Genomic DNA, 23,828 nt, shown 5'->3' with positions numbered 1-23,828 from the left:
ACCTGGTCCCTGTGCTCCTGACCTTGATCTCAAGGTCAAGGAGAGGGCACTTGACCCAACTCTGCCAGCAAGGCAAATTAGATGGTGATTCAAGTAGTGTGGTCCCAGGAGGGAGGGTGGGGGCAGAGAAGAACAAATGCATTAGGAGTCCTGGGCAGTGTCTGCTGGGTCTCAGGCAGTGGCCCAAGGTTGTGAAGGGGTTGGAGGGGCTGAATCACCAGCTGACAAGTCCTGGGGAGAGGGCGGCCCAGGCCAGCAGGAAGCAGCATGTCTCTGCCTCATCCTGGAGGTCTTGGAGTCTGCCCAGCTGTCTTCCCACCCTTATACTCAGTTACAGTACAGAACTCAGAGCCTGCCTGGCCAGGACCTGCTGGATAACCAAGCAGGTCCTAGAAGCACGGGGAGAAGAGGCTGACTTTGATCTTGGAAAATCAAGAGGATCTTGTCTCCAACTCCTTTCTACCTTCCTACACCCACGCTTCATCCCCGAGCACTTGCCAATGTGCAACACGTAGCCAGGAGTCTGAATAAATAGTCAGTCTCCCAAATACTGTGCTTTGGGAGAGGAGGAGACAGAAAGACAGGTACAGAAATCCAAGGAAAAGCCTGGTAGAAGAGCCACTTGAGGAAGCCGTTCGTAGCTCACAGCCGGAGCTGGGAGGGCAGAGACAAGTCCTGCCCACCAGACTCAGTAGGCTCTGGGGGCAGGAGGGCTGCTGGGGCCTGGCTCCGCCAGCCAGTCTGGAGGACGAGGGTCCTCACTATGGCACCTGGCTTCCGGACACAAACCTTGTACAGGGAGGGAGGTGACTTGGTGAGAACTGGGAGTGGCCAACTGCCCCTGCTCAAGGTACGCATGCCCCGCCCTAGGGACGGCTCAGGCAGGGGCCAGAGAAGGTCCTGCACCTCCCTCAGCCCACCGGAGGTGGAGGGGCACACAGAGGCGCAGACATGGCCCTCCTGGAACTGGCAGGACCCATGGCCTTTGAGCTTAGCTACCCTGGCCCCAGAGAGGCTTCCTTGGGCCCCACTTGCCCTTTGTGGGACCTTCCCCCTTCCTGGGTTGGGATCTGGAAGGCAAGGACAAATCTTCTGGGTTCTGACTGTGGGCAGCTCCTCTTCCTTCTCCCTCCCTGGGCAGAAAGCAGGGGCAGGAGGCTCAAAGCTTTGTCCTTTCTCAGCAGCATTTGGTTTCCAAGATTTCTGCCATGGGGAATGGGTTCAGAACCCTCTGAGGCACGGAGGACTCCCTCCCAGTCAAGGGGACCCGGGAGTCCGGGGTTGGGGGATGAGAACATGAGGCAAAGGCCAGGCTTGACCTCCAGGGGCCTTGCTGGGCTAGTCTCCTCATTCTGTCTCCCAGGCTCAGGGAGCAGAGGGACGTGGGGAGAGGAGGCGGCTCAGAATAAGGCACCCCAACAGAGAAGGACAGAGAGAATAATTGAGAGGAACCATGGCGCAAGACACAGCCCCACGCAGGAAGGAGGAAGAAGGACACAGGCAGAAAGGTAGAGACAGAAGGGGAAGCCAGGAGACCTGGAGGACTGAGAGATGCTCACACACACGGGGAGGAGACAGCTGGGGACTCAGGCCCATGTCCACACCAACCGAGTACAGACACCTGTGGGTAAGACAGACGGCGGGACTCTGCTTTCAGCGTCGCCATCCCCATGGAGCAGCCAAAGCACCCCGCCCAGAAGCGGTTTCTGGCCCACTGGCCGAACACCTCCCCTGACCGACGCCCAGGAGAAGACCAGAAGCAGGAACCAAGGCTGGGGCGGCAGAGCCGAGGCAGGGAGGGGCCCCTGCCAGCCTCCCAGTGCCGGAAGCGGCCCTGGCCCAGGAAGGACAACTTCCTGAGCTCCAGCCCTGCTCAGTATCCCAGGCAAAGAGGCCAGGGTGCAGGGCAGGTGGGGCACTGGGCGTAGTGATGGAGGAAGGAGCACAGTACAGTGTGCCCCCAGCGGGCGCAGCCTGGGCCTCGGGCCAATCCTGTGGCTTCCCCTCAGGCTGGGTTCTCACGGGTTTGTGTGTGTCCCGGGAGCCAGGGCAAAGGGCTCGGTGGCTTCTCTCCCAAACACGGGCCTCTTGCCACTGGGCTACTTCGAGTCTTGGAGCTCCTTTGCCTTCTGCAGGATCTGGCAGACGTCTGTGATGGGGTAATCCTAGGCACAGGAAGGGCCAACAATGGCCTCTGAAGCCAGCTCCCCCCCGCCACACCCACACCCTCCCCACTGAGACCCGTCGCCATGCGGGATCCTGAGCCTCAGGGGCAGGAGCACGGAATACCAGGCATCCCACACTCCCCAACCCCTAGACCCCTGCTGGCAGCTGACGCTACACCATGCAGCGCCAACTCAACCGATCCAAACACGACCACACCCAGGGTCTCAGCCCTTTCCTCAGGACCAGACCGTGCTGCCTCAGCTCTCCTTGTACTGCCACTGAACCCGAACTCCCTCATGTGCAGCCAGGGACTGGGCCAGATAGAGTGTCAGCTTGGAGTCCTCAACGGCCCTGTGAGTGGCTACTGTGATTCTGCCCATTTTCCAGATCTAGTCCATGAAGTTATAGAAAACCAACTCTAAGCCGGGCGCGGTGGCTCACGCCCGTAATCCCAGCACTTTGGGAGGCCGAGGCGGGTGGATCACGAGGTCAAGAGATCAAGACCATCCTGGTCAACATAGTGAAACCCCGTCTCTACTAAAAATACAAAACATTAGCTGGGCATGGTGGCACGTGCCTGTAATCCCAGCTACTCAGGAGGCTGAGGCAGGAGAATTGCCTGAACCCAGGAGGCGGAGGTTGCGGTGAGCCAAGATCGCGCCATTGCACTCCAGCCTGGGCAACAAGAGTGAAACTCCGTCTCAAAAGAAAAGAAAATCAACTCTAGGAGCCCGGGCGCGGTGGCTCACGCCTGTAATCCCAGCACTTTGGGAGGCTAAGGTAGGCAGATCACCTGAGGTCCAGAGTTCCACACCATCCTGACCAATGTGGTGAAAACCCCATCTCTACTAAAGATACAAAAATTAGCTGGACGTGGTAGCACACACCTGTAATCCCAGCTACCTGGGAGGCTGAGGCAGGAGAACTGCTTGAAGCCAAGAGGCAGTGGTTGCACTGCCAGAGGGTTTTTTTTTTCCTTTTCTTTTTTACCGCCTATTCCAAGAAATCTGCCAGAGGTTTTACCACTGCACTCCAGTATGGGCGACAGACGAAGACTCCATCACACACACACAAAAACAACAACAGTAAGGCCAGGTGCCGATGAAGAAGCTGAAACCCAGAGATGCTGTAACTTGCCTTTGGTCACATGATGAACACAGCAGGGCAAAACTGTGGACCTAAAGCTGTAGGCCCTTGAACCCATATTCTTATTTTTTTGAGACGGAGTCTTGCTCTGTTGCTCAGGCTGGAGTGCAGTGGCACGATCTCAGCTCACCACAACCTCTGCCTCCTGGGTTGAAGCACTTCTCCTGTCTGAGCTTCCCGAGTAGCTGGGAATTACAGGCACATGCCACTATGCCCAGCTAATTTTTGTATTTTTAGTAGAGACAGGGTTTTGCCATGTTAGTCAGGGTGGTCTCAAACTCCTGACCTCAGGTGATCCACCCACTTCAGCCTCCCAATGTGCTGGAATTACAGACATGAGCCACTGCACCTGGTGAGCCCACGTTCTTAATCACTACACCCTACCCTCCTTCCCTGGGTCTGAGCATGGCCTTGTTTTGGGTACCTGCTGTGTCCTGGGTGTGAACACCTACGTCAAGTACACAGTTTAGGCCGGGCGCGGTGGCTCAAGCCTGTAATCCCAGCACTTTGGGAGGCCGAGGCGGGTGGATCACGAGGTCGAGAGATCGAGACCATCCTGGTCAACATGGTGAAACCCCGTCTCTACCAAAAATGCAAAAAATTAGCTGGGCATGGTGGTGCGTGCCTGTAATCCCAGCTACTCAGGAGGCTGAGGCAGGAGAATTGCCTGAACCCGGGAGGCGGAGGTTGCAGTGAGCGGAGATGGCGCCATTGCACTCCAGCCTGGGTAACAAGAGCGAAACTCCGTCTCAAAAATAAAAAAAAATAAAAAAATTTTAAAAAGTACACAGTTTAGAGGCCAAGTCACTTGCTCAAGTCCACCCAACACTCCAGGTCAGAGGCAGAACCAGGATTCATACCCAGATCCAAACCAGGTCTGTCTCTGGAGTCCCTGCTATGCTCCACCACCCCTGCCCAGTCTATCGCAGCAGCTGGCGTGGGTGGATGCCTGGCAAGAGCCGGCCTCATGGCAGTGGCTGGGCCTGCCCCCATCCCATTACCTGCAGCAGCCGCATGTTCACAGTGAAGTCCCCTTCCAGCAACTGCTCCCGGATCAGCCTATGAAGAGCAAGCAGCAAAAGGGCTGGGACCTGGGATGCTGTGAGTGCAGGCCCCGCCCCCTCCTCCCCTCTGGCTTCTCCAAGGACTGGCCAGGTGAGCTGAGGCTAGCTCATGCTGCACTCACATGAGCATGGCGCAGCAGACGAGGAGGAGGAAGTCAAAGCGGTTGTCATCGGCGAAGAGGGAGTCCCAGATGCGGATGACGTCAGGCAGCAAGAACTCCTGGGACAGCAGTAGTGTCAGCCAGCGGAAGGCAAAGAACTGGGGCTTGATGTTCTGCTCTTGCTGGGGAGAGAGCGTGGGGGTGGGAAGCAGGACTCCATGTTGGCCGGTGGCCGTGGAGCACCATGCAATGGGTCAGAAGTGAATTCATAACAGTAGGACCCAGCGCGCCAGGTGTGAGCACCAGGGCTGGCACCAGACTGCCAGACAGCCTCGCTTGGTAAAGGGGCAGAGGCTGTTTCCTGCCAGCCAACATCCTCAGATCTTTTTGTAAGAGAAGCTGGAAACCCAAACCTTTATATAATAAGCTCTCCAGATTTATAAAGGATGGTTCAAACTCTTTCAAAACACTCTGCAGATGACAGGGTATGTGGATGTGCAGAGTGACCATCACAGGGCCCTTACTATAAGCCTGGGCTATGCTTAGCATGATAAATATGTCCTCTCACTCATTTAATCCACAAACAATTCCACAGGCAATTATTCCCAATATAGACGAGCCCTATGGTCAGCCACAGTGAATTTTTTTTTCTTTATAGTCACAGTGAATATTAATTGAAAAGGTATGCTACAAAACAGCAAAAAGATAATTCCTTTTTTTTTTTTTGAGACGGAGTTTCTCTCGTTACCTAGGCTGGAGTGCAACGGCATGATCTCGGCTCACCACAACCTCCGCCTCCTGGGTTCAAGCAATTCTCCTGCCTCAGCCTCCTGAGTAGCTGGGATTATAGGCACCCGCCACCATGCCCAGCTAATTTTTTGTATTTTTAGTAGAGACAGGGTTTCACCATGTTGACCAGGATGGTCTCGATCTCTTGACCTTGTGATCCACCCGCCTCGGCCTCCCAAAGTGCTGGGATTACAGGCTTGAGCCACCAAGCCCGGCTTCCTTTTTTTTTTTTTAAGAGATGAGGTCTCGCTATATTGCCTAGGCTAGAGTGCAGTGGCACAATCATGGCTCACCACAGCCTTGACCTCCAGGCCTCCAACATCAGCCTCCTGAGTAGGAGACTACAAGCTTGTGTCACCATGCCTGGCTAATATCTTTCTTTCTTTCCTTCTTTTTTTTTTTTTTGAGGCAAAGTTTCACTCTCGTTGCCCGGTCTGGAGAGCAGTGGCATGATCTCGGCTCACCGCAACCTCATCCTCCCAGGTTCAAGTGATTCTCCTGCCTCAGCCTCTCGAGTAGCTGGAATTACAGGTGTGCACCACCACATTGGCTAATTTTTTTTGTATTGTTAGTAGAGACAGGGTTTCTCCATGTTGGTCAGGCTGGTCTCGAACTCCTGACCTCATGATCCGCCCGCCTTGGCCTCATGCCTGGCTGCTAATTTCTTTCTTTTTTTTTTTTTTTTTTTTGAGACGGAGTTTCGCTCTTGTTACCCAGGCTGGAGTGCAATGGCACGATCTCGGCTCATCGGCTCACCGCAACCTCCGCCTCCCGGGTTCAGGCAATTCTCCTGCCTCAGCCTCCTGAGTAGCTGGGATTACAGGCACACGCCACCATGCCCAGCTGACTTTTTTGTATTTTTAGTAGAGACGGGGTTTCACCATGTCGACCAGGATGGTCTCGAACTCTCGACCTCATGATCCACCCGCCTCGGCCTCCCAAAGTGCTGGGATTACAGGCTTGAGCCACTGCGCCCGGCTCTTTTTAAATTTTTTTGTAGTCACAAAATTTCATTATGTTTCTCAGGATATCTCAACCTCTGGGCTCAAGCGATCCTCCTGCACCAGTCTCCCAAACTGTTAGGTTTACAACTGTGAGCCATCACACCCAACCCATATTTGTTTAAAAAGATATGTTTGTTCCTGGCAGGGCACGGTGGCTCACAACTGTAATCCCAGCACTTTGGGAGGCTGAGGTGGGTAGATCACTTGAGGTCAGGAATTCAAGATCAGCCTGGCCAACATGGAAAAACCCTATCTCTACTAAAAATACAAAACTAGCTGGGCATGGTAATGTGTGCCTGTAATCCCAGCTGCTGGGGAGGCTGAGGCATGAGAAGTGCTTGAACCTGGGAGGTGAAGGTTGCAGTGAGCCAAGATTGCACCACTGCACTCCAGCCTGAGCTGACAGAGTGAGAGTCCTTCTCAAAAAAAAAAAAAAAGATATATATTTTATTTTTCATGAAACTTTTCGTTTACATGTAAATAAATGTTCTCCTTTTGTTTTCTGAAATAAACACGGAATGCCAGTACAATTTTTTAAATTATATTAATCTTAAAAAATGAAGTTAACACTTATCTCAGAAGATTACTAACAGCTTAAGCAATTTAGTTGATGGTAAATGCCCTGCACTATGCCTGGCACACAATGGGCACCATTCCAATTTCCCCCTTCCCTCCCAGCTTGCTAGGCTCTGGCCATCAGCTGCTTCAGCTCATGGGTCAGCATCCTCAGCAGCAACAGCCACTTTCAACCCCCAGACTCAAGCCAGACCTCGCCCTGGGCTAAGATGGCACAGGAACTCTCTGCCTCCTGTCCCTGCCACCTGCTGTTCCTGGGGTTCTCACCAGTTTCAGGTAGAGCTCCACATCCTTATCTTTCAAGGTGGAGTACACCTTCTCCATCTTGTAGGTGATGCCACACTGCGAGTCATCTAGGCTCTTGATAAAGTTGTCCCGGATCTCAGCCATGAGGTTGGTGAAGCAGAAAAAGGTGTCTGCCTCGGCATGCTCTGGGAAGAGACACAGGATGGGGGCAGAAGTGGTGGCATCCCAGGCCCACCCCACCTCTCACCTACCAGACAACTGCCTCGCTCTGAGCCCCACCAAGTTGCCCCATCCTCAAAGTTGGGCTCAGTCTTTCCTCTGTCCTTGACCCTTCTCCACCCCCAGGCTAAAGACATCACCTTTTTCTTCTCTGGCAACACTTACATTCACTGAGCAGTTTATTACACACTCCCCTGATGACATTTTGAAAATCATTATTTACATCTTCTAATTCGGCTTCCTACATATCCACCTTCTCTATGAGAAATTAAATTACAAATCTCAAGAGATCAGTAAACATCTAACATTCTAGAAGATCACAGTTGCAAAGGACCTCAGAGATGATCCAGGCCAACCCCTCATCTGGGAGAAGGAGAATGGAGGCCTGAGAGGGAAAGTGAGCTGCACGGCCTGACACGGGCCAGCAACAAGGGATGTGGGCATCAAGAGCCTTCTTACCTTTCCACTCGCTGTTGGGGTCAGTGGCGAAGGTGTAGTAGAGGGGCCCCACAATCTCATTCATGCCTTGTACATAAGCGATGCCAGGGTTGAGCTTGGCATAGATGAAAAGGATCCGCTCCACCACCTCCCAGTGGGCCTCACAGCCATTGGGCAGCACCTCATACTCATTTAGGGATGATGGCGCAGAGTTCTTGTGTGGGGAGCTCATCTAGGGGAGAAAAGGAGGAGCCAGTCAAGAAGGACAATGCGGGTTGGGTTCGGTGGCTCAACGCCTGCAATCCCAGCGCTTTGGGAGGCTGAGGTGGGAGGATCAGTTGAACCCAGGTGGTCAAGGCTGCAGTGAGCCGTGTGATGACACCATTGCATTCTAGCCTGGATAACAGAGCAAGGCCCTGTCTCAAGGCGGGGAAAAAAAAGAGGCTGGGCGCTGTGGTTTAAACCTATAATCCCAGCACTTTGGGAGGCTGAAGCAAGTGGATCACAAGGTCAGGAGTTTGAGACCAGCCTGTCCAACATGGTGAAACCCCATCTCTACTAAAAATACAAAAATCAGCCAGGCACAGGGCAGGCGCCTGTAATCCCAGCTACTTGGGAAGCTGAGGCAGAAGAATCGCTTGAATCCTGGAGGCGGAGGTTGCAGTGAGCCAAGATTGTGCCACTGCACTCTAGCCTGGACAACAGAGCAAGACTCTGTCTCAAAAGAAAAAAAAAAAAAGAGACAACACAGGCTGGCCGCAATAGCTCATGTCTATAATCACAGCACTTTGGAAGGCCAAGGCAGGAGGATCACTAGAGCCTTAGAGTTTGAGACTAGCCTGGACAACATAGGGAGAGTCATCTCTACAAAAAATTTAAATATTAGCCGAGTGTGATGGCAAGCACCTGTGGTCCCGGCTACTTCGGAGGCGAGAGCAAGAGAATCTCTTGAGCCCAGGAGGCTGAGGCTACAGTGAGCTATGTTCGCACCACTGCACTCCAACCTGGGTGACAGCAAGACACTGTCATGGCCGGGCGCAGTGGCTCATGCCTGTAATCCAGGCACTCTGGAGGCCAAGGCGGGCGGATCACCTCAGGTCAGGAGTTCAAGACCAGCCTGGCCAACATGGTGAAACCCCGTCTATTTAAAAAAAAAAAAAAAGAAAGAAAGAAAAAAGGACAATGTGAAGGAAGACAATGTGTTCTTGTCAGAAATGTAAATGTTTACTGTTAAGCCCAGCCCTATGTAGCATATGGGACACATGCCGGCCAGAGGAACAAGTCAAATGCCACCATAAGTAAACAAGGAGACAAAACCTAGAACATGGAACATTCTACAAGACAACCATCCTAAAACCTAACTTACGGTGATTAAAGTCAGAACAGTGAGGAGTACTACCTAAGAAGGGGCATCCAGGAACTTTCTGGATGTGGAAATGTTCTGTATCGTGGCTGACTGGCACTTATACAGGTACGCACACAAGAAAAAAAAAATCTAATAGTATACATAACTGCACATAAGTTACACTTGAATTTAAAACAAAAACCTTAAATATATAAAGAAACAGATAACTGCAGACTCCCCGCTACCCCACTCCCTTTGAAGTCTTGCTCCATCGACCAGGTTGGAGTGCATCGGCTCACTACAACCTCTGGCTCCCGAGCTGAAGCAGTTTTCCTGTCTCAGCCTCCCGAGCACCTGGGATTACAGGTGCTCACCACCACGTTCAGACTTTTTTTTAATTTTGGATATTTTTAGTAGAGATGAGGTTTCACCATGTTAGTCAGGCTGGTCTCAAACTCCTGACCTCAGGTATTCCACCCACTTGAGCCTCCCAAAGTGCTGGGATTACAGGTGTGAGCCACCATGCCCGGTGAGAATGCCCTTATTCTCAGGAGATCCTGCTGAAGTAGTTGGTGGTGAAAGGTCAGACATCAGCAACTTACTCTCTCTATGTAATACACACAAATAAAGCAATGTGAAAAATGTTAATAATTGTAACATTTAGATGGAGAAAGTATACAGATAGTTACACAGTGTACTCTTCTTTCAACTTTTCTGAATGTTTGAATATTTTCATAAGAAAAGGTTGGAGGCCAGGCAAAGTGGCTCACACCTGTAATTCCAGCACTTTGGAAAACTGAGGCAGGCGGATCACTCAAGATCAGGAGTTCAAGACCAGCCTAGCCAAAAATCTCTACTAAAAATACAAAAATTAGCCAGGCCTGGTGGCACATGCCTATGATCCCAGCTAATACTCAGGAGGCTAAGGCATGAGAAGTGCTTGACCCCAGGAGGCAGAGAGAGCCAAGATTATGCCACTGTACTCCAGCCTGGGCAACAAAGTAAGACTGCCTCAAAAAAAAAAAAAAAAAAAAGTTGGAAGTTAAAGAGAGAACAATCCCTGCTGAAGACTCCAGCTGCCTGTCGGGATGCCTTGGGAACTTTGTAAAGATTCAAGTGCCTGGGCCCTGCCCTAGACCTGCTCAGTCAGAAGCTCCGCAGGTGAGTGACCCGTATGAGAGAACCCAGGCAGTGACAGCGGATGAGGCCATCCTCGAAGCATAGGCTCCTGGAGACATTAAACTCTCTCTCCCATAACATGTGTGTACATATGTATACACATACACATGCACACATGTTCACACATAGACACACATCAGTGACATGTTCCAAGAGCTTTTTATGCGGCTGACAGTACCGTACAAGTATTCCTCCATTTAATTCACTGAACAATCTAAAATATTCTCTCCACATCATTTTCAAGATGAGGAAACTGAGGCTTAGAAATGTCGAGCCACTCCTTAAATGTCTACCATTAGGTGGTGGCTTTAGGACTTGAACCTGACCTGCTGACTCCCAAAACTAAGGGCCAGGACTTGAGGCGAGGCTGCCTCCCGAGGTTGCCCAGGGCTTTCTGCTTTCTAAGAATCTGCACAGCCAGGACCTCATTTCATCCTCTTGGCGACTCAGGCAGGGCAGAAATGATTATGCCCAGTTTATGGTCGAGGAAACAAAGGCCAGGATGTGAGCCTGGTATGACTTGTCCAGAGTCACACAGACAGTCAACTTTAACTCACACTGCCCAGCCATAAACCCAGAGGCTTAGGGATAAAGTTTCTGGTGGGTTCTCTGCTACCACGACCAAACGTTAAACTAGGTAACAGTGCTCCTTACACCCAGTTACCACAGTGAAAGGAATGACAGGAGCCAGTCTCCACCCAGCCCTTCAGCCAGGAAATCAACAGCCAAGAATGCTGCCCACAAAGCCAGCCACATGGTTATGTAGCCACACAATCTGCACTGCACAGCAGTTCTGCTGGACACAAAACCCTCATAGGCACATGCAACCCTGGGATCGGCTATATCTGCCCCTGCCACCCTGTCGGAGCTTCAGAGTCATTCTTAGCTGGGTGTGGTAGCTCATGCCTGCTATCCCAGCACTCTGGGAGGGCCAGGTAGGAGGATCGTTTGAGCTCAGGAGTTCAAGACCAGACTGGGTGACACAGCAAGACTCTGTCTCTATTTTAAAAAATAAAACGAGCCAGGTGCGGTGGCTCATGCCTATATTCCCAGCGCTTTGGGAGGCCAAGGCAGGCAGATCACAAGGTCAGGAGTTCAAGATCAGCCCGGCCAACATGGTGAAACTGTCTTTAAAAAAAAAAAAGATAAAACAAACAAACAAACGAACAAAAAAGTCATTCCCCAGGGTGAGAAAAATTTCTGCAGTAGTATCTGCCCTAGCTTGTTGGAGGCTACACAGAAAGGTTTTCCCATTGATGGAGGACAGTGAAAAGTTTAGGCGAACAAGCCACTATTCCAAGTACCAAAGGAGGGGCGTAAATTAAGGAAAAAGGTAATATACTTGTTTGACTACAAGCAGCTTTGCGGAGTGATAGCAATCTATGAAAAGTTGGGGGGTCCTGGCCAGGCGCAGTGGCTCACACCTGTAATCCCAGCACTTTGGGAGGCCCAGGCGGGTGCATCATGAGGTTAAGAGATCGAAACCATCCTGACAATCATCGTGAAACCGTCTCTACCAAAAATACAAAATTAGCTGGGCATGGTGGTATGCGCCTGTAGTCCCAGCTACTTGGGAGGCTGAGGCAGGAGAATCGCTTAAGCCCGGGAAGTGGAGGTTGCAGTGAGTGAGTTCGCTCCACTGAACTCCAGCCTGGCGACAGAGTGAGACTCTGTCTCAAAAAAAAAAGAAAAAAAAAAAGCTTGGGGGTCCTTTCAGTTCCACCCCAAGCCTCTCAGATCCAGCCCTGCTGCATCCCTGCCCCCACCACCTCTTGCCTAGACAACTGCAGTGGCCTCCCAGGTAGCCTCTCTACTGCCACTCCTGTATCTCCACAGCAACTAAAGCTGACACAAGCAGGTATGAATCACGTCGCTGCCGTGCTTACGTTGCTATAAACGTGTCTCCCCGCCCCTCAGGACAAAGGCCCCACATGGCCTCACCAGCACCAACCTCTTCCCTCACTCTCTGCTTCTAGCCACCATGGCCACCCCGACCAAGAACACACCACGTTCTCGCCCGCTGAGGACTTTGGCATATGCCCTCCTCTCCACCTGGAATGCTCTCTTCTTGTTTTTTGTTTTTGAGACAGGGTGACAGGGTCTTGCTCTGTTGCCCAGGGTGGAGTGCAGTTGTGCGATCTGGACTCACTGCAACCTCTGTCTCCGAGGTTCAAGTGATTTTCCTGTCTCAGCCTCCTGAGTAGCTGGGATGACAGATGCCCGCCACCACACCCAGTTAATTTTGTATTTTTAGTAGAGATGAGGTTTCACCATGTTGGCCAGGCTGGTCTTGAACTCCTGACCTCAGGTAATCTGCCCCCCCTTAGCCCTCTAAAGTGCTGGGATTGTAAACATGAGCCACCATGCCCTGCCCATTTTTTTTTTTTTTTTTTTTTTTTGAGACAGTATCACTCTGTCGCCCAGTGGCGCAATCTTGGCTCACTGCAACCTCTGTCTCCCAGGTTCAAGTGATTCTCCTGCCTCAGCCTCCTGAGTAGCTGATATTACAGGCACACGCCATCATGCCCAGCTGATTTTTGTATTTTTTGTAGAGACAGAGTTTCAGCACATTGCCCAGGCTGGTCTTGAACTCCTGGGCTCAAGCAATCCTTTTGCCTCAGCCTCCCAAAGTGCTGGGATTACAGCGTAAGCCACCGCACCCAGCCCTGTCACACTTTCTCACTTTGTAATGACTTTCTCAGAGCCACTGTAAGACTAGAAGCCTGGCTCATTTACCCACTGGGATGCAGAGCCCTCCCCAGCAGCCATTACACCCAACTGGACACAGCAATTCGCTGCCACCCAACTTTCAGAGAGCGCCCCAGGATCTGGCAGCATCAGGGCTGCTCTGGGTAACTGTCAGGCAGATGGTCATGGCCCCACGCCTTGTGGCCAGGAGTTTAAGAGAAAAACGAAAGAAAAGATTATTGGGGGAGTCCTGGGGACCCCAGGTTGGTGCTCACATTTGTGACCCCACTCCGGTTCCGGGCCACCGTCTGAGATTTCAGTGTTGTCTGTTCCACTCGCTTACGAAGGGTTTCAAACTCATTCTGGGGATCCAGGATGAGGAGACAAGGGTACTCCGTGGCCCTCTGGAAGAAGGAAATGTCAGGGCACAACCTCCTGTCAAGAGGAAATAGGAAAAAATCATGTTACTCAGGGTGGAGGTTTTGGCCATTCCATCAGCACCCTGCTGCCAAGAGACCCCAAGAATCCCCAAAAGCATTTTTTTTTTTTTTTTTTTTTTGAGACGGAGTTTCGCTCTTGTTACCCAGGCTGGAGTGCAATGGCGCGATCTCGGCTCACCGCAACCTCCGCCTCCTGGGTTCAGGCAATTCTCCTGACTCAGCCTCCTGAGTAGCTGGGATTACAGGCACGCGCCACCATGCCCAGCTAATTTTTAGTATTTTTAGTAGAGACGGGGTTTCACCATGTTGACCAGGTTGGTCTCGATCTCTCGACCTCGTGATCCACCCGCCTCGGCCTCCCAAAGTGCTGGGATTACAGGCTTGAGCCACCGCGCCCGGCTTTTTTTTTTTTTTTTTTTGAGACTGAGTCTCGCTCTGTCACCGGGCTGGAGTACAGTGGCACAATGTTGGCTCACTGCAACCTACGACAGATATTTCATCTGTCAACTTCTGGTTTAAGCGATTCTCCTGCCTCAGGCTCCCAAACAGCTGTAATTATACGCATGTGTCACCACGCCCAGCTAATTTTTTTATTTTTAGTAGAGACGAGGTTTCACCACGGTGGCCACGATGGTCCTGATCTCCTGATCTTGTGATCAACCTCCCTTAGCCCCACAAAGTGCTGGGATCACAGGTGTGAGCCACGGCACCCCACTGCATTGTTTGTTTCTAATTACAATATTTTGAATCACCTGACATTAGGAATTCGAGACCAGCCCAGCCAACACGGTAAACCCTGTCTCCATTAAAGAATACAAAAATTGGCTGGGCACAGTGGCTTACACCCGAAATCCCAACACTTTGGGAGGCCGAGGTGGGCGGATCACCTGAGGTCAGGAGTTCGAGACCAGCCTGGCCAGCATGGTGAAACCTCCTCTCTACTAAAAATATAATAAATTAGCAGGCATAGTGGCATGAGCCTATAGTCCCAGCTACTCAGGAGGCTGAGGCAGGAAGATGGCTTGAACTCGGCAAGTGGAGGTTGCAGTGAGCTGAGATTGCGCCACTGCACTCCAGCCTGGGCGATAGAGCAAGACAGAGACCAAGAGAGGCGGATCACCTGATGTCAGGAGTTTGAGACTAGCCTTACCAACATGCAGAAATCCTGTCTCTACTCAAAAAAAATACCAAATTAGCCAGGTATAGTGGCGCATGCCTGTAATCCCAGCTACTTGGGAGGCTGAAGCAGGAAAATTGCTTCCCTTGAATTGGCAGGTAGAGGTTGCAGTGGGCCGAGATCATGCCATTGCATTCCAGCCTGGGCAACAAGAATGAAACTCCGTCTCAAAAAAAAAAAAACAAAAAAAAAAACAAAAATAGAAAAATTAGCCAGACGTGGTGGCGGGTGGCTGTAATCCCAGCTACTAGGGAGGCTGAGGCAGGAGAATTGCTTGAGCTAGGCAAGTGGAGGTTGCAGTGAGCCGAGATCATGCCACTGAACTCCAACCTGGGCAACAAAGTGAGACTCCATCTCAAAAAAATAACAATTACAACATTTTATTTTAAAAACAATACAGTTTTTAAAAAAGCAGTAGTCAGACTGGGCACAGCGGATCACACCTGTAATCCCAGCACTTTGGGAGGCTAAGGTGGGCGAATGACCTGAGGTTGGGAGTTAGAGACCAGCCTGGCCAACATGGGAGTTAGAAACCCTATCTATACTAAAAATGCAAAGTTAGCCGGGCGTGGTGGCACGTGCCTGTAATCCCAGCTACTCAGGAGGCTGAGGCAGGAGAATCGCTTGAACCCAGGAGATGGAGATTTTGGTGAGCCAAAATCACACCATTGCACTCCAGCCTGGGCAACAAGAGTGAAACTCCATCTCAAAAAAAAAAAAAGGCCGAGTGCGGTGGCTCAAGCCTGTAATCCCAGCACTTTGGGAGGCCAAGGCGGGTAGATCACGAGGTCAAGAGATCAAGACCATCCTGGTCAACATGGTGAAACCCCGTCTCTACTAAAAACAAAAAATTAGCTGGGCATGGTGGCGCATGCCTATAATCCCAGCTACTCAGGAGGCTGAGGCAGGAGAATTGCCTGAACCCAGGAGGCGGAGGTTGTGGTGAGCCAAGATCGCGCCATTGCACTCCAGCCTGGGTAACAAGAGTGAAACTCCGCCTCAAAAAAAAAAAAAAAATAGCCAGGTGCAGTGGTTCACACCTGTAATCCCAGCACTTCGGGTGGCTAAGGTGGGCAGACGACCTGAGGTCTGGAGTTCCAGACCAGCCTGATCAACCTGGAGAAATCCTGTCTCTACTAAAAATACAAAATTAGCTGGGCGTGGTGGCACATGCCTGTAATCCCAGCGACTCGGGAGACTGAGGCAAGGAGAATCACTTGAGCCCAGGAGGCAGAGGTTGTGGTGAACTGAGATCATACCATTGCACTCCAGACTGGGCAACAAGAGCAAAACTCCATCTCAAAAAAAAAAAAAAGTAGTAGTCACTGTATATGTATACATACCCACATTTTATGCATATTTGCAAATAGATGCATACTTTTTTTTTTAAAAGTGTCTTTATGGTCATACAACCTAACTCCTCTTTTAAACTCTAAACATCCTTCCATGTAAAAATATTTATCTAGGCCAGGCACAGTGGCTCACGATTGCAATACCAGCACTTTGGGAGGCTAAGGCAGGAAGATCACTTGAGCCCAGGAGCTCAAGACCAGCGTGGGCAACATAAGGAGACCCCACCTCTATAAAAAATTTGCTGGGTGTGGTGGCATGTGCCTGCAGTCCTGGCTACTCGGGAGGCCGAGGTGGGAGGATCACTTGAGCCTGGGAGTTCAAGGCTATGGTGAGCTGAGATCAAGCCGACATACTCCAGTCCAGCCTGGGCAACAGAGCAAGACCCTATTTCAAAAAAAAAAAAAAAATTTCCTAACATGCACAAACACAGTGTGGTTTGTAGTAGCAAAAGAGGTTTGGTTCCATAAGGTACACACTGTACAAAAGAATATTATACAGCTGACCTGGAAAAATGTTCAAGACAGAATGAGAAAAAAGAAAAAAAAAGACAGAGTGAAAGGGAAAACAAGTTGGGAGATAGTATCTAGAATGTTATCAAGTTTAAAAAATGTATCTATTGCAGTACATGAACATTATTCAGACCTCTTATACTTAGCATATTGTAAACCTGCCTATAGAAGCACCAAAGGACGTGCTACCATCACTACTAATGTAAAACAGAACCTGGCCAGGCATGGCAGCTTATTTATGCCTGTAATCCTAGCACTTTGGAAGGCTGAGGCGTGTGGATCACTTGAGATCAAGAGTTTGAGACCAGCCTGGGCAACTTGTGAAACCCCATCTCTACTAAAAATACAAAAATTAGGTCTCGTGGCACATGCCTGTAACCCCAGCTATTAGGGAGGCCGAGACAGGAGAATGGCTTGAACCCGGGAGGCAGACATTGCAGTGAGCCGAGATCGCACCACTGCACTCAAAACTAAACAAAAACAAAAAGAACAAAACCTATTTCCCCAGGTCACGGAGTGGTTCTTGATTTGAACACAGCCATCAGAAGACCTCATGGGGGTAAATGCTGTGCCAACCCCAGCCTGACAGCACAAGACACAGTCCCCCTTTCTCCTGCAGCCTACGTTGCCCTCTGCAGGGGCCACCTGAAGATGAGCCTGGGCCAAGGAGCAACACCCAGGGTGTTAACGGTGAGGAGGACCCTGCTCCCAACTCTACCCTGCACGCGCCTTCTTCCCCTGCCACAGGGCACTCTTGTGTGCTTTGCCGCAGCCCAGCAGACTCCTCTACTCAGCTCGCTGCCTCCCTGCCGTCGCCTCCTCTTTCACATCTCATGCTGAGCCCCCTCCCTGGAAAGGCTTTCCTTGATACCACCAAAGGAAAACAAGGCCTGCCTCTGATTTTCTAAAAGCACCAGTTTTTCCCTCCTTCACCGCACTGACAGTATTTGCAATTACGTATCTGTTTCCAGGTTTGATATATGTCCCCTGACTTACACTGGAAGCTCTCAGAGGGCAGAGACTGTTTCTGTCCTGCTCACTCCTAAAACCCTCCTGACAGGCACTCGGCCATTCCTTGAGAAGGAGCTGAATGGAGGGGCACCTGTGCTGGTGCAAACTGACCTGGGCACCTGAGACTACCTGTTGGAGATTCTGAAGGGTCACTGGGTGGGACAAAGCGCCGGCTTGTCCTTTGTGACCAAGCACCAGGGGTGCTAGGCAAGCTGTTGTAAAAGGAACAGGATAAGCTCCCAGGACCTTTCTCTGATGGAGATCTGATTGTTCTAAGTGCTCTGCATGTGCTAAGACCAGCACAACAGTCCCATGTATCTGTGGAGACCCAACCTGTTCTGTGACCTTATCCTGAACCACGTTACTCCTACTTCACAGATAAACAGAGTAATGATCAGAGGGTGTGAGTCACTCGCCCAAGGTCACACAGCTATTAACTGGTAAAGGTGGAACGGAAACCAGGTAAATGAAGTCCAGAACCCAAGCCCTTGGCCACAGCCACTCCACCAACCTGTGGACAAGGCCTGCCTCCTAGTTCCTTCACCTAGCCCCACACGCTGCCAGACTTCCCAGCCTGACAGGGCCACAGAGCCAGCATCTCCACATTTCTTTACCAAGTGGAAAAGCATGCCCCCATTGTAGCTCACAGTTTTAAAACCTGTGTATCTGATCCTGTCACTCCTTTGATCAAAACCTTTGCATGGCTGCTTCATGCTCTTAGAATCAAGTCCCAGGTCCGGCCCCTATCCCCCACCCCGGCCTTGGCACTGTTCCTCAAATGTGGCACGCTCTGCGAGCTCTCCCGGCTTTGCCAAGGGCAGTTCCCTGACCAATGCGGCCTTTGCTGTACTCTTCCCCTTCTGATTCAGAAGCTGAATCCCTGCTTCTCAGCTGAGGTTTCCCCAAACCCCCTCAACTCTTCCTTCAAGAGCATTTACCACGAACGCCACGCGCTAAGATCTAATGGGCTGAATGTCTGCCTTGCCATCTTCCCTTCTATGTTCTCAGATACTTAAGGAGAAGGAACATACCAGTCTACTCAGTGCTTAACCCTTAGCTTAGTGCTAAGCCTGGCATACAGGAGGGGCTCAATACTTGTTGAATAAATGTCAGATGAATCCATACATGCCTGGGGTACAAATGAAACTACAGCTAAGGACCACCAGGCACATGCAAGCACAGACTCTACCTCGCCAGCCTCATTCTCAGCCTATCACCAATAGGGCCTGGGCCCAACCGCTGGGACAATTCACCAGCAGCTCCGCCAACACCCACCCGTGGGCCCAGCCTGCAAAAGGAAAAGACAGAGCTGCAGAAATCCCCAGAAATCCCATGAGCCAGCTCCCAGCCCCAGGTGCCCTGCCTACCGGACATCTTTGTCAATCTGCAGCAGCACCTCGTTGTCCCTGAAGTACGTGTTCCACCGACTGTCAGGGTTGGGGTTGAGTGGCTGTGGAGAGAAATGAAGATGCTTGGTCCAAGGCCCAGATAGGCCCCGGGGTCGGATGCTATCCTGGAGACCTGAGCAGTGGTCTTCTGCAACAATCCCACCACACCCTGAGGTGTGGCCCTGACACTACCTGCAAGCTATTCAGAGGAGCCAGCACAGGCCTTACACAGCCTCCTGAGTCCTGTTCAAACTCCACAGCCAGGAACCCAGCCTGGCAGCCTGCTCTGAGTACATCCCTGCTGGGCAGGGACTCTGATCCTTTTCTGTCCATTGCTCTAGCTTGAGAACTTTGCATATAACAGGTGCTCAGCAAATGTTTGCTTGCTGAATGAATGAATGTTCTATCATTAGGTTTCTTCAGCTCTCATTCGCCAATGTTCTGAGTCATCAATTCCTATCTGTGAGTCTGGGCCTGGGGCCCATCCATTTCTTTCTCCCACGCTGTGAAGCCCAGGAAGGAGCTCAGCATTTGAGGAGAGAATAAGGCTTCCTTGCAGCCACAGAGGGCAGCCTAGCCTCCTTCCTACCCTGCCCCAACTTTCTTCAAGGAACAGGGATGAGGGTTGTAAGAGACCATGACCTCAGAGCACCTGACGCACGGCTGCCCCCACAACGCTCCCTGGATGCTGGCTATCATTTGTCTTACTGAGCCTAGGGCCCCCCAAGCTTAGTGACCTAAGGCAGAAGGAGGAACTGGGAGGTCCAGAGGGGACCAACACCAGATGCACCTCTCCCCTGGCACACAGGGGACCTTACCTGCTCCAAGGTGACAACCCCTCCACATTCTGTATCCCAGGTCTCTGCTGCCAACCCCTACTCACATGGTCCTCAAAGGTCACATCCTCCCTGGACACACCCATGTTGGCCTTGGCAATGCCAGGCTGGATGATCATTTCCCTCAGGAACTGGGCATACAGCTCCCTGCAGGAGACAAGCAAGAAGGATGAATCCTGACAGTCCTGCTCAGGGAGCCCAGAACAGAGCAGCAGCCACAGGAGGCAGGACAGCCCCAGCAGCATGGGCTCCGTCAGATGCAAGAGCCCTCTTGTCACCACCCTTTCACGGGGGTCTCACCTCTGCTTAGCCAGGATAGAAGTCCATGAGGCTCTTTCCAAGGGAAGGTAGTTCAAGAGAATCTGAACAGAGGGAGAGAGGCAAAGCTCTGGTGACCCTCCTGCACCAACGCTGGACTTTAAGTGGGGCTGACAGGCCTCAAGAAAAACATAAAGTCCCAAGAAAGAAAAGATGGGCTGAAACCCAGCAATGCCAGCATGAGCTAGGGGTAGCCTTCCCCTTTCTCCCCACTGCTTTTCCTCACACAGACTCTTCTACATGATCAGACCCTGTGCTCAAAAGGGCTGAGAACCAAGACACTGAGCCTCCAGGGCCACTGGAGCTAGGAGCTTTGGGCAAAGCACAGCCTTTCCTTTGTCCCAGCAAGCATGACTTTTGCTGTACTTCATGAACTAAGAAGCAGAGGCCTTCACTGTTGGCATTGCAAAGTGTCCCATCCCCAAGGGGATCCCAGAGAGGACACCAAGAGGAACAGAAAATCCAGAACTTCCCAGAAAAGCTCCCTCAGACAAGCAAGGAAAGGTGTGGAACAGAAAGGGGGCCAGGCGTGGGGGTAGCCCATGCGGGAAAACCCAGGGACTCTCAGCAAAACCCAGGGACTCTCAGCAGAGCAGAAGCCCCATCCCAGGCACACCCACCTTCCAGCAGAGGCACCGCAGTCCGCCCTCACAGGGGATGCCTGTGGACACAGCAGGCAAAGGTCACGCCCCAGGCCAGAGTCCCAGAACCCCCAGCCCTTCACCGTGGAGCCAGCTGGCAAGAAGTAGAGTGGGCAAAAAGTACTTCCTCAAGAATCATTTACCACAGAAAGAGTACTAAACTGGATAGTTTTTGTTTTGTTTTTGAGACAGAGTCTCACTCTGTCACCCAGGCTGGAGTGCAATGGCGTTATTTCGGCTCACTGCAGCCTCTGTCTCTGGGTTTCAGTGATTCTACTGCCTCAACCTCCCAGGTAACTGGGATTACAGGCATGCACCACGCCACTACGCCCAGCTAATTTTTGTATTTTTAGCAGAGATGAGGTTTCACCATGTTGGCCAGGCTCGGCTTGAACTACTGACCTCAAGTGATCTGGCCATCTTGGTCTCCCAAAGTGCTAGGATTACAGGTGTGAGCCACTGGGCCTGGCCTAGACCCTAGACTGGATGTTAATTCTTTTTTTTTTTTTTTTTGGAGACAGTCTTGCTCTGTTGCCCAGGCTGGATTGCAGTGGCCTGATCTCTGTTCACTGCAACCTCCGCCTCCCTGGTTCCAAGGATTCTCCTACCTCAGCCTCCCAAGTAGCTGGGATTACAGGCGAGTGCCATCATGCCCAGCTATGTTTTTGTATTTTTCGTAGAGACTGGGTTTCACCATGTTGGCCAGGCTGTTCTCAAACTCCTGACCTCAGGTGATCCACCTGCCTCAGCCTCCCAAAGTGCTGAGATTACAGGTGTGAGCCACCGTGCCTAGCCAGAAGTTCTTGCTGGCAAATTTACAGGGGCAAAAAAGTGTCAAGAAGCTACACAGAACACTTTGGGACTTTTTTTTATTTTATTTATTTATTTATTTTTTTTTGAGACGGAGTTTCCCTCTTGTTACCCAGGCTGGAGTGCAATGGCGCGATCTCGGCACACCGCAACCTCCGCCTCCTGGGTTCAGGCAATTCTCCTGCCTCAGCCTCCTGAGTAGCTGGGATTACAGGCACGTGCCACCATGCCCAGCTAATTTTTTGTATTTTTGGTAGAGACGGGGTTTCACCATGTTGACCAGGATGGTCTCGATCTCTTGACCTCATGATCCACCCACCTCGGCCTCCCAAAGTGCTGGGATTACAGGCTTGAGCCACCGCGCCCGGCCACTTTGGAACATTTTTTAAAAAAGAGAGTTACCTCTGTGCTGGTTGGAGCAGTCTAACAGTGCTAAGAATCACCTCCTTAAATTCAGTGTCCCAAGTTTACCATTTCACCACTAACCAAAGTTTACTGCTGCTTTAGTCAGCTTAGACCCCAAGCCAGGGAGAGAACCAGGAACCACCCTGCAGTTCACCAAACTCCCCAACACAGGAGGCTGGCTAAGGAATAAGGAAAGACGGTTCTGGGCTCCAAAGGTTCACCCTTCACCCCCACAACTCTCATGCTCCATTCTCCAGTCTTGAGTCCTGTCTACTCTCAGGAATCTGGCACCTCCTGTGGAAGACCTAAGGGCAAGGCAAGCTAGGTGTGGCCACCACCCCTCTGGGAAACCCCTCCAAGCTCAAGGCAGTGGCTCGTTCAGCTCTACAGAATCTGGAGAAGGCCCCAAGAATCTACATGCAATTTCCTTCCATGGCCCCAGCCCCCAGCAGCTGGGCCCCTGAGCTGACCAGGTGTGACCTTGGGCACCTCCCCCTAGCCACAGGGCTGCTCTAGGGAAACCCTGAAAATACAGAATGGCCTCTTACCACTAAAGCTGAGTTCCCGAAGCTTTTCCAATGCAATTGACGGCTCCTTCAGGACATCCTGGAAATCTGCAATTCTAGAAGAGGAGATAGGAAGGCAAATGAAGCTCGGCTTGTATCTGCTTAGTGAGATCCACAGCCTTCAGCTCCCTCAGACCACCAGTTTCCAACCTGTGCCTGTCTCCCCTTTTAGGACATAAAAATCACACAGCTTAGTCAAGGTCCTCACCAAAACGCTTTGGGGAACAACAGAACTATATTTCACTTCTTCCTCTACACCCAGAAACACAGAATGCCAGGGAAGAAACTTGAAACATATTCGTCTAGAAATTCCCAAATGAGGACCATAAAATTTGACACATTCCAACATTCTAACATTTAGTGAGCTGACATTTACTGGGCACTTCCTGCCAGCCAGGCCAGGTCCACAGCACAGCCACCATCTGAACTCCTTGGACCTCAAGAACCAAGAGTAATTTGATCTGCAGACAATGGACCAGTGCAAGATGAACACAGCTCTCTATGGTCACAAATATAACCATTGCAAGACATGTGAGCCTGCCAGAAGCAAAGGACAAAGGGTTTAAAAAACACGACCTGGAGAAAAACTGAAGAGTGAGCAAAATTCAGCCAAGGCTGCAGGATCTGGCCTGGGGGAGGGGACAGACTGGAAAATGCAAGTTCTCTAGCAATCCTGGTAATAAAAAGGCACGGGGGACACAGGGTACTTGAAAAAAGTACTGGAGCAGGAGGTTAAAAAGGAGAAAAGGGACGGGGGCGGGGCATGGGGGGTCTGGATGAGGAACACTCAGGGGAAAGGGGAAACCAGGGGTCCAGGGTGAGGGAGGCAGGAGTGACACCAGGGGCAGGAGAGGGGCCGCCGCTCGGTCCTTCCTGCAGCCCACAGGCAATGAGGTTAGGTGGACGCCGGAGACCCTTTGCCGGGGCGGCGGGGGGGGTCCTGCCAATTCCTGGCCACACCCCGCGCTTCCCCCTTCTGGCACAAGAGGCACCCTGGCCCCTTGGCCCCTTACCGGCTCTTGTGCAGACTCGACATGGTGTTGACTTCCGGACCCCCAGCCACCTCCGCCGCCTGCGCCTCTGCTGCCTGCACCGCCGCCGCCGCCGCCGCCCCTCTGGGACGCGGGGCTCTGGGCAAAAGCCTCCGGCGGGAAACACAACCACACGGCTGTGCGTTCCGCCCCGCGGGTCACGTGCCTTCCCTAGCCTCTTAGCTTCCACACGCTCTGGGCGGCCGCGGCGGGCCGGGGTGGGCGGGGCAACCGTTGGGAGGGGCGTGGTAGCCGCCGGTCGAGTGGGCGTGGTAGCCGCGGGCTGCACTCCGCCCCGCCCCCCCACCGTGGACCCTGCGGGCCAAATGTGAGAGCCCGTGGTGACTGCGCGGTCTGTGTGTGCCTGGACTCGGTGTCTACT

General features: G+C 51.8%; 1 protein-coding gene across 2 annotated transcripts; it reads right to left on the bottom strand.

Moving 5' to 3' along the window:
- Window positions 1-1,990: 1,990 nt before the first annotated feature.
- On the bottom strand, window positions 1,991-23,562 carry TBC1D13 (TBC1 domain family member 13). 2 transcript variants are annotated; one of them, XM_074395441.1, is made up of 12 exons: window positions 23,429-23,562; window positions 22,398-22,471; window positions 20,614-20,654; window positions 19,976-20,037; window positions 19,723-19,822; window positions 18,819-18,901; window positions 13,237-13,396; window positions 7,771-7,981; window positions 7,114-7,277; window positions 4,499-4,596; window positions 4,314-4,371; window positions 1,991-2,165 (listed from the first exon to the last, which is right to left on the bottom strand). In XM_074395441.1, exons 1-12 carry the CDS (start codon window positions 23,449-23,451, stop codon window positions 2,100-2,102), a joined length of 1,140 nt encoding a protein of 379 aa, XP_074251542.1. In that variant the 5' UTR covers window positions 23,452-23,562; the 3' UTR covers window positions 1,991-2,099. The 2 variants fall into 2 exon arrangements, with proteins under 2 accessions (XP_074251542.1, XP_003940085.1); XM_003940036.4 differs by having other exon boundaries at window positions 4,499-4,659; window positions 23,429-23,561.
- Between the last annotated feature and the right edge of the window lie 266 nt (window positions 23,563-23,828).

This window comes from Saimiri boliviensis, chromosome 2 (assembly GCF_048565385.1).
Source record: "Saimiri boliviensis isolate mSaiBol1 chromosome 2, mSaiBol1.pri, whole genome shotgun sequence".
Taxonomy (NCBI): domain Eukaryota; kingdom Metazoa; phylum Chordata; class Mammalia; order Primates; family Cebidae; genus Saimiri; species Saimiri boliviensis.
Note: the sequence above shows the minus strand (reverse complement) of the source record. Positions and strands in the feature narration are given on the sequence as shown.

Bases quoted from the DNA above. Each gene is read 5' to 3' on its own strand.
- TBC1D13 (XM_003940036.4), bottom strand. From the start codon at position 23,451: ATGTCGAGTCTGCACAAGAGCCG. The intron at 22,472-23,428 runs GTAAGGGGCCAA...CTCCTCTTCTAG, and splicing joins TCGAGTCTGCACAAGAGCCG to AATTGCAGATTTCCAGGATG. The intron at 20,038-20,613 runs GTGGGTGTGCCT...CCCTCTGTTCAG, and splicing joins TGCGGTGCCTCTGCTGGAAG to ATTCTCTTGAACTACCTTCC.